Genomic DNA, 9,517 nt, shown 5'->3' with positions numbered 1-9,517 from the left:
GCGACGTGCTCGTGCAGGAGCCCTTTGTCGTGCTTTCCGCTGATTGGCTGGCGGTGAATATTTACGGAAGTAGTTAAAGTTGGCAGGAGAGACACGGGTGTTAAGCGACTTCTTCTTGGTAATATGCTAATATGCAGACAGAGGAGAATGTATCCTGTCCAAAAACGGATTTGTTGAAATCTAGCGGAACATTTAATATTCTTGTTGGCGTGACAGGAAGCGTTGCGGCCCTAAAACTGCCTCTTTTGGTTCCCGAGCTTCTTCTGCTCCCTGGGGTGAGCTGCTTCGTATGATGATTGTTTTCATTCAGTGCCTGATTTTAAATGAGCAATTCTTCTGTCTGTCTCTCTTAATTGTACACCACGTATATGGCCGTACACCAGCTCATATTACTGCTTCTCTACCTGACAGAGCGCATATTAACTCACTTTAGCCGCGAGATGGAGATGTTGCAGCAAATAACCAGCAGTATAATCGTGTTGCTATAGACTGTTTATTTAGCTACAGTATTGTTATTTTAGTCTCTGACAGTGTCGTTTCTATAAAAGCCTCACGAAGGACAGTGAGATTAAACTGACAAAACAGTGGCTCCAGCCTACTCAGCCAAAGTAGCAAAAACCCTTTGAAACCCTTTGCATTTAAATCACTTTCCAAAATTGGTTTGATTTCTTTAAAAAATAAATAAATAATGAGTAACATGACAAGAAATGGACATGACATTGGTAGAATTAGAAAATTATTATGTTTTAAAAAATAGGAAGAAATATCCGCAGAACAATACTTCTAATTATCATTGGTATATATTTAAAATGCTTCAGAATTGTTATCATTTTACAGTGAGGTGTATTATGCTTTGTTTATATGGGTCTTATCTTGAGGTCAGAGGTTGATGGATGGTTAGGCCTTGGAGCCGGATGTCGGATTACTGGCACCAGGCTTAAATGACATGGAATGTGTCCCCTTGGGGGGGTTTTGTGATTGATCACAGTAGGTGAGGAATGTTTACTGATGAATGTGTAGATGCTTGTACCTCTATAAGAGACATGCATGAGCTGTAAGAGAGAGAGATTCGCATTGGTCCTGAATCTTCTCCGAGGCAGACCATGGTGCCTGGTGGATGCTGAACTTTGTTGTAATTGATTCTTATGCAACCAAGTCAGTGTCAGCGGAGGTTTCTTCATCGTCTACACATCATTGCTACTTAAGAGACAATGACAACAGCCTTTTTTGTTTGTTTGTTATATATTCCCATTTCTTAAGTTTTCTCCTTATTTGTTTGCTTTTTTTTTTTTTAGGTATTTGTCTTGCACTTTTTACTAATTTCTTGCTAATTTCTGGGCCATTTCCTCTTAAGGTGCTCAGTGCCTTCTTCTCATGTTTTGGAAAGAAATATCTATTTGCCCAGGTTTCAAATTGTTAATGAAAACCCTAGACTGTTAGTGGGACACTACAAAGAAAAGGATATCTAAGAAACAGTGAGGTGTCTCTATTTTTGTGTGAAGTGTTTTAATACATCCAGGTTTGAGAGATATTGAGCTCTGTAACTAATATTTGCAAAGAACACTCATGAGAGAAACTCAAACTCTGGGAATTACAATAAAAGTGTTGAATGTATCTTATTATGATAAAAGCGGATAATGACATGACATATGGTCCTGAGAAGGAGGCCATGAAAAGTGTAGTCAAAACCACAAACCTGGGTGTGCAACTTTAACTACATAATTATGTGAAAGGTGCAATGGTGTACTAAAGTGCAGGACTTATACTGTATATGGTCATTAATATGAAGATCAGTGACTGTATCTCTGCTTAGTTTTCCACTTCTTAAACTCTACAGCAATATTAAAATGTGCTGCCTTGTTTTATGCCTAAGGTGGATGTAAGAGTGGTCACCACAGAGCATGCCAAGCATTTCTACAATCCTGCAGAGGTTTCAGTAAAAATCTACAGCGACAAGGATGAGTGGGAGGTAACAACAAACTTCTTAAATGTTCTAGTATAGTTATTATAGACTGACAGTCTGTAGCAGAGTTTTTCTTACTTGGTAATACTGATAAATTGACTGGACTGTGGAAGGTTTGGAAAATGCATGTTTTAATAACTGGTATATTTTTAAAAATAAATGAAATAGGTGTGACATATATCACAATTTATATAGAGTCTATTTAAGCTCCCTGTATGCTCTTGAAAAGAATTCCATACTTATGAATTGCACTGAGTATATTAGTGTGGCATTACTTGTCCAACAATCACTTGACAGCGTTACAGTTGCTGAGGTCAGGAGACATAAAAACATGGTCAAAGGCCAGAAAAGATTGAGAAACGCTGGTCTGAAGTTTCACGCTCTTCGGACAGGAAATGAGGAAGCAAGTGTGTCATTGTTTGAATTCCTCACAGCATGTCTCTGTTTCAGCTGTGGACTCAGAGATCTGACCCTGTGCTTCACATTGATCTGAGGCGCTGGGCAGACCTACTTGTTATTGCCCCCCTTGATGCCAACACTCTTGGAAAGATTGCTAATGGCATTTGTGACAATCTGCTGGTGAGGACATTACCTAATATCACCTAATAAGTAAACAAATGTTATAGCAAATAATAATGAATTCCATCATTTTTTCCATGCTGATTTGTCTTTGTCATTGGCAGACATGTGTGGTAAGAGCCTGGGATACCAGTCGCCCTCTCCTCTTCTGCCCTGCAATGAATACAGCTATGTGGCAGCATCCCATTACAGCCCAGCAGGTATCCAGGCTGATCGAGTTTGGATATGTGGAAATTCCCTGCATTGCTAAGAAGCTAGTGTGTGGAGATGAAGGTGGGTTTTATTACTATCCAAAAGATATTAACTCTGGACCAATATTAACTTTCTCTTTATGGAATCTCAGAATGCATGACCCTGTTTGTTTAACCAGAAGAAAAACACAATACAATGCTGAAAGGAAAGCCAATCAAATCACAGAAGATCCCACTCACCCACTGCAGAAGTCTTCCCAGCTACTACCATCAGGCCGCCATAAAGTCCCCTTGGCCTAAGAAAAATACGTATAAAGATTCCTTAATTCCAACTGCCATTAACATCTTAAATAAAAAATAATGATCCATACATATACATTAACACTATCACTTCGCACATAGTAGTATATTGTAATTTTATTCTGTCTAAATTATTTGTGTTAGGGTATTTATTCTGTTTTTAGGAACACATGCTGTGTGTTTACTGTCCGAGTTTGTTTTGCACTGTATGTTGAGCCACGTCTAAGATGATTTTCCGTCACCACAGACAATAAAGTTTTCTAAATCTGAAACATTGATGTCAAAAATGAGTGAATATAGCTTTAAGTACTTTCAAAGTATAGATTCTGAATGCATCAGTCTTTTTGTTATCACCATAACTTTTCTAAAAAAGTATGCAGACCAATAAAGAAATTCTTACCTCAAGGCATCCTCAAGAGCAGCATCTGTAAAATAAGCAGAATGAGGTGAATAGACAGGGCAGATGTAGACAGATGTGGGAATTTAACTGTAAATGAGTAAACAACTAGTGTGTACAAGTGACGAATACATCATGTGACATCAGTAGTCTACAGGCAAATATATTGGTAAAATAGGCAAAAGCTTTATAGCAACTAGACTAGCTTCATTGTTTGGCATGCCGTCATCGAGGCATTAGCAGAAAAGGGATGGATGGATGGATGGATGGATGGTATCATCTCTAATACAGTGTACAGTGTACGACAGCTGACAGTAAGCTATGTCTTTACTTTGAGTACTGACGGAAATACAGTCTGATTCTTTCCAGGAACAAGCTGCAAAAGTAGCCAAACTACAAATTAGCTGGTGTTGTGTGATTGATGTTTGGTTAAAGAACTTAAGTTGGAATGTAGGAAGTGATTACTGGTGAATTTGAAGCTTGTCTAGCTGTCAGCAAACTGGATCGTCTATATACTGCTGTTGACCTCTGAGATGATAATTGACAGTATTTTGCTGATCAGCTAAGATGCTCATTCTGTTTGTACGCTGTGGCTTTCTCACAAAAGATGGTACAAGCAGTTCTGACGCTGTAATGTCTGGCAGTTATAGAGTCTGTGTGATTTTAAGGGTTAGAATGCAATTTTAATTTGCACTCGCTAACCTGTGTGGTATGTAGCCTGAGTAGTGTCTGAAGCATAGGGTGTGTTATCATTTAACCTTGTCATATCCCTCATAACTTCCATTCTTGGCATTCATTTGCCTTGTTATTAAATTAAAACCTGCACTATGTTCTGAAGTACTATGTGGGGTACCTTCAGCTTCATAACATTAGTTGCTATATTTACATGTTGTATTTGCCCGACCTGGTTTTCTGATAATAACTTAACAATTTAGTTTGTCAATTATTTTGTGCAATTGATTCAAGAATATTAAAAGCTAAAGAGTTACTTTTGATTGTGTGTTTGTACATGCATTTCAATACAAACACTATCTGCCCCAATAATTAATTCACGCTTATCCTCCTAAAGTGAAAAGCCACCTATTGCTATCCTTAACTTACCTCGGTTTCAAACTAATTTAAAAGCAGTTGGCCCAAGGGGTGGGTTGGGAATTTTTTTTTCCTAATGACACTCAGTAAGCTGGATAGCATGGTTTGATCACAGATTCGCGTGAATCTGGTTTAAACAGCTCAGTCATGTACTGACTGGTATGCAGTCAAGGCGCAGCAGAAGAAAAATTGTCAAGAAGATTGCGTTAGAATTCACTTTTGTGAAAGTGGTTCTTCCAATATATCAGCAGGCTGTCCTCATGTATCTAGTCTTTGTGAATGCCACTTTTTGTCACGTCTTGTGGTTATGTGACAAAGTTGTTGTTTTTTTTTTAATGCTTCAAAAAAAAAAAAAAATGCTACAGAGAGGCATACCCACAAAACTTTAAAAACAATGTAATGCGGATTCATAAACAAAAGTGGTAAAAATACACAAATGAAGATTCTAACTGTAGTTAACCCCTTGAAACCTGAAACTGGCTTGATTTCTTAAAAAAAAAAAACATAGAAAGCAGGCAATCAGCAACTAAAAAACATGACAAAAAGGAAGAAATTAGGCAAAAGTTACAAGAAAATTCTCAAAATTAGCCAAACAAAAAATAAAAGAACCAAACAGGAAATGACCTGAAAAGATGCTAGAATAAATTAATAATTTCTGACGATTCTAATAATTATAAATATACTTTTTTGGGGCAAATTTTAAGGTACTTTTCTTATCACCTTTGCGAGACATTTCATGTGAAGTTGCTTATTACCTTTTTTCCCACGCTTTTGAAAGAAATCACACAAATTTACTCAATGTTTTAAAGGTTTAAATGCTTGGGAAAGACACAAGAAAAGTGATAACCATCCAGGTTTTAAGTAAAAAAACAAACCTCAGATCAGCCCTCTTCAAGGATTATAAAAGCAAAAGTGTTTTGGCAGTAGCTTCACTGTCAGAGCTACAGACTAATAGATATCTGCTCTGGAAAACTTTAACTTTGAATCTGTTGCAACAGGAAGTGTTAAGTTTGCTTTAACAGCATAACGTCAGCTCTCTGATAGCGCTGCATCCCGTTGATGCACTGGTGTGGTCTGAACAACACACTGAAATGACCCAGCATAGATTTAGATAGGCAAACCCTATACAAGAGAATGTGTTTATTATTTTGTACGTATGGAGAATGGGCAAAAGTGCATGAGAAGTATATATGTGTCTTAGTATTATTTGTTTACAGGCCACTGACTGCTAATTTATTTTGATTTATTTATTTTAAATGTATTTTTTTGAAGTTGTTTGTATAACTCTGTCATTCTTGACCATGTTGCAGGTAAAGGGGCCATGGCGGAGGTATCGACGATCGTCAGCGTTATTAAACAGTATGTGCAGAAACAAGATGAGTCATCCCTGAAAACATGCATGTAACATGGTATTGTGCATTCAGCTGGCACAAAAAAAAGAAAAATAGAAATGAAGCTTGAAGAAGGTTTTTTCCAAACCTCGAAGACCCTGCACACTCATGATAAACTCACGCAGGTGATGTCATCTGTTTTACCTCTTCCTGCTGGGATTGCGTGGGTGTTTATAGACTGTCATTAAATGGCATCTCTCTGAAAAAAGACTGAAGTGTGGGGATGTCACTTTAATTGTTATTGTCAACTAGGTGCTTAGGTGCTTGTTTTTACATGTATCATCGAGTCATCATTACATAATAACATGACTGATGACTAATAGGAAAAAGAATGCAGATGATCTAGTTATTTAGGCCTCGCCTCTTTTCTGCAGTGACACGGCAATCCCAAAATCACATTGAGGTGTGTGACACAAAATTTCTGTTGTTTTTAAAACAGTAATAATTAGTGACATGTCACCAAGCTTATGTGGATATGTTGAAATGCAGGTTATCCTTGTTGTTGTCTTTCTTTCTTCCCGTTGTTCTTTTTTTTGTCTACACTGTCGCTCACAATGACATCAGGCACGTTATTGTGTTTTGTCAAACTGCTGTATGTGTACAAATATTCTGCCTGCTTAAAAAAAAAAAAGTGATAGGTATTCCTGGGCTGTTAGCATTCACATTATTGAACCTCTGCCTGAGGAACTCAAACTACGCAAAGGTTCATCAAGGATTAGTAGGTCTGAACTGTGATCTAGAGCCAGGCCATAAAGAGCCCTCCTAAGAGTAATCAATAAGATCCTAAAATCAATCCTAAAACAAACAAGGAATCAATGTTAAGAGGCGAAAACCTCTGCAATGTGGTCGTAGCAGTTGAGTTCTGTACAATCGGTAGTCGTTTTAAAGTTATTTGGTAAAGACAAGAATAGAAACAGTTACAGTAATCAAGGCTCAAGGAGAAGAAGCATCTACAACAGTCTCTAAAGTAAGATTTCATTGATAATAAGTGCTGCAGTTTGGGGAGTTTTAAACAACCTGTCGTAAGAGAAAACAAATGTTCACAATGCAACAGAGGTGTACCAAACTGGTCATTATGCAATAAAATGTCACTAAATGCATACGCTTATGATGTCATCCATTTTAGTGTGAACAACATTTTTCATACAGGAGTCTGTAAAACCTGTCATGGTTCCTATGGGGTTAATTATCGAGACAAAGGAGAGGAAACTCTTGTCCCACAAGGCACTTGGACAGAGTAGAGAACAGGTAACATAAAAGTGTCAGCTGAAGTATGGATGTCCCAGACTCACTGACTATTTGGTATGTTATTTTAGTACATATACATATACGTACTATTTTATGTGTCCAGGCAATATATTTTTAATATTTTTGACATAGTAATATCATGGCATAAATGTTTTTAAAGACATACCATGGAGAGGTATACTATATTTTGCAAAGTGCTTTTTTGCTATGACTCTAAGCACCAAAGGTCAAACGTGATGAAACCCATGGTTCACATCATGGTAGACATGTTAATCCCAGTGAAAACCCTCCATCTCTGAACAAACTAGTCTGGATTTTGTCAAGAGACAACAGACGAGTACATGTCAGAGTTAACCAGACCCTGGTTTGTTTATGTAAGTGAGCTGAGGCAGATGGTAACAACTGTCTCACTTGTAATAAACTGAAAGGAACTAAACCTTTGTTGGAGTATGTAAGTATATGATTCAATGTTCACGTTCATTCCTTATTTCATGTTTATTCCTTATATGGTCATGTATATTCCTTATAAGAAGACAAGATATATTGTCGCAATAACTCAATGTTCTGTATTCTGTATTTAACCTTTGGGGTCAGTAGTGAGAGTGAGAGCATGACGTGAAGAGAGATAAATATGGGATGGAAGGAAGAGAGGTGTGGAATGAATGGGGGTCAAAAGGGAATGGATGTGTGGTGTCTATAATTCTGTTCAACAGGACACCTAGAAAGAGAAAAACAATTCCTAATAGGGGACTGTCCTTGGGGTCAACCAATCCTAAGACGATGCCATGCTGAAAGGGGAGCCAGATAACGAGGGGAGCCAACCAGAAGATGACTCTACCTACATTCACATTTTTTGTCATTGTAATAGTATAAAATACTGGATCAGGGACAAACAGGTTGTCAGAATGCAGGCTGACTCACTGATGTTATCGGCTAGGGAGAGGCATTTCTGATCCAGAGCTCTGTATCGGCTCATTGCTTGCTTGAAAAGATTCACTAAAGGTTTGAACTTAAAATTCTAAATTCTGTGTGGACATTCACTCATTTGCTGTTTATTGAGTTGCTTTTAAGAATTCTGAACATAGCACTCACCCTGGGAGGGTGAGAGTTTTTTTCTATTTGCAGCAACCAAGAGAAAAACTCCTTCACCTTGTAGGTGGTCATCTCATGATGGACAAGTAGGGATAGTTCAAATTTTTAGAGGAGGGGCCATAAGGGTTTTTTATCCATAGTCAGTGTCTTACATACAGTAGATATCAGTCAGCAAGCCCCCAGTTTGATGATGCAGGCTGGAGTCTGACACGAGAGCTAAGCAATGAACTGCAGTAGACCTGAATCCAATGACAAAAACAGTAATTTTAGCTGGCAGCACGGGAGCTGCTGGTCTACCGCTGCCTCAGTTAGTTAGTTAGTTAGTAGGCAGGTTTCCATTAAAGCTCAAATTCCACAACTTGAAATTGCGAATGTAAAATATGCCTCATGGAAATACATCAATTTAGAAAAAGCTCCCATTTATCACAAAAAAAGTTCTTACACTTGCATGAGTTGGTGTTTAAGGCCATTTGAAAAAGCCATATTTCACAAAACTGCAGTTGAAACATGCCTATGTCGCCTTGGATTGCAAATAATGTCAGCTAGTGCGGTGGCGGCAATAGAAATAAACCTGGAAATGTTTTAAACATCCATCACCATGCTTCTTGAAAGTTATCTCCGGAGGAGAAGAAGCGTAACATCACTCAATAGAAAAGCAGTCATCTCACAGTGTTTTATTGACTTTTTGAAATATTGCTTAAGTTTTGCACAAATTTGTAATGGAAACCCTCCTTTTGTTATTGTGTGACTTTGGTTAATCTAAATAAACCTTTTTAAGCACCAAAGCCACAAAATAACACAAACACTGACTGATCGAGGCAGCGGAAGACCAGCAGCTCAGCAGTGTTAAATAACTATTTTTCTCAATAGAGTCTGGCTTCACAAATCATAAATCAGAACCTGCCTCAGAGGGCCAAAACAAAATATATAAAATATAAAAAAATATATAAAATAGATAGACAGATCAGATAAAATCAGGATATGCTCTCTGATTAGAAGTACATTTTTAGGAAATAATATAGAGAACATATTCTAAATATAGCATAAACTGAAACTGATATTGATTTTATTAGATGGGGAGTTTTTTTGGTGGCTAAAATATGGTTTGTCGCTAACCCTTCCTGATTTGCTCAGCTTCCTTGTTTGGACTCCAGCCTGCTTCTCAAAACTGGGAGCATGCCCACTGACATCTACTGTATGTAATACACTGACTATGGATAAATACCCCAAACAACCCCACTTCGAAATCTGCCCCCTTAAGATATAA

The 9,517-nt window shown here is 37.7% G+C and overlaps 1 protein-coding gene across 2 annotated transcripts; it reads left to right on the top strand.

The window, feature by feature from the left end:
- The first annotated feature begins 18 nt into the window (after positions 1–18).
- ppcdc (phosphopantothenoylcysteine decarboxylase) lies at positions 19–8,184 on the top strand. Of its 2 annotated transcripts, none has more exons than XM_042495591.1 (5): positions 19–275; positions 1,874–1,969; positions 2,414–2,542; positions 2,647–2,815; positions 5,830–8,184. In XM_042495591.1, exons 1-5 carry the CDS (start codon positions 132–134, stop codon positions 5,922–5,924), a joined length of 633 nt encoding a protein of 210 aa, XP_042351525.1. In that variant the 5' UTR covers positions 19–131; the 3' UTR covers positions 5,925–8,184. The 2 variants fall into 2 exon arrangements, with proteins under 2 accessions (XP_042351525.1, XP_042351524.1); XM_042495590.1 differs by lacking the exon at positions 5,830–8,184 and adding an exon at positions 2,913–3,244.
- Positions 8,185–9,517: the final 1,333 nt, after the last annotated feature.

The sequence above is a fragment of the Plectropomus leopardus genome, chromosome 11 (assembly GCF_008729295.1).
Source record: "Plectropomus leopardus isolate mb chromosome 11, YSFRI_Pleo_2.0, whole genome shotgun sequence".
NCBI lineage: Eukaryota > Metazoa > Chordata > Actinopteri > Perciformes > Serranidae > Plectropomus > Plectropomus leopardus.
This window is presented reverse-complemented; position numbering and strand designations above follow the sequence as displayed.

Bases quoted from the DNA above. Each gene is read 5' to 3' on its own strand.
- ppcdc (XM_042495590.1), top strand. From the start codon at position 132: ATGCAGACAGAGGAGAATGTATCCTGTCCAAAAACGGATTTGTTGAAA. The intron at 1,970-2,413 runs GTAACAACAAAC...TCTCTGTTTCAG, and splicing joins GCGACAAGGATGAGTGGGAG to CTGTGGACTCAGAGATCTGA. The intron at 2,816-2,912 runs GTGGGTTTTATT...TTGTTTAACCAG, and splicing joins GCTAGTGTGTGGAGATGAAG to AAGAAAAACACAATACAATG.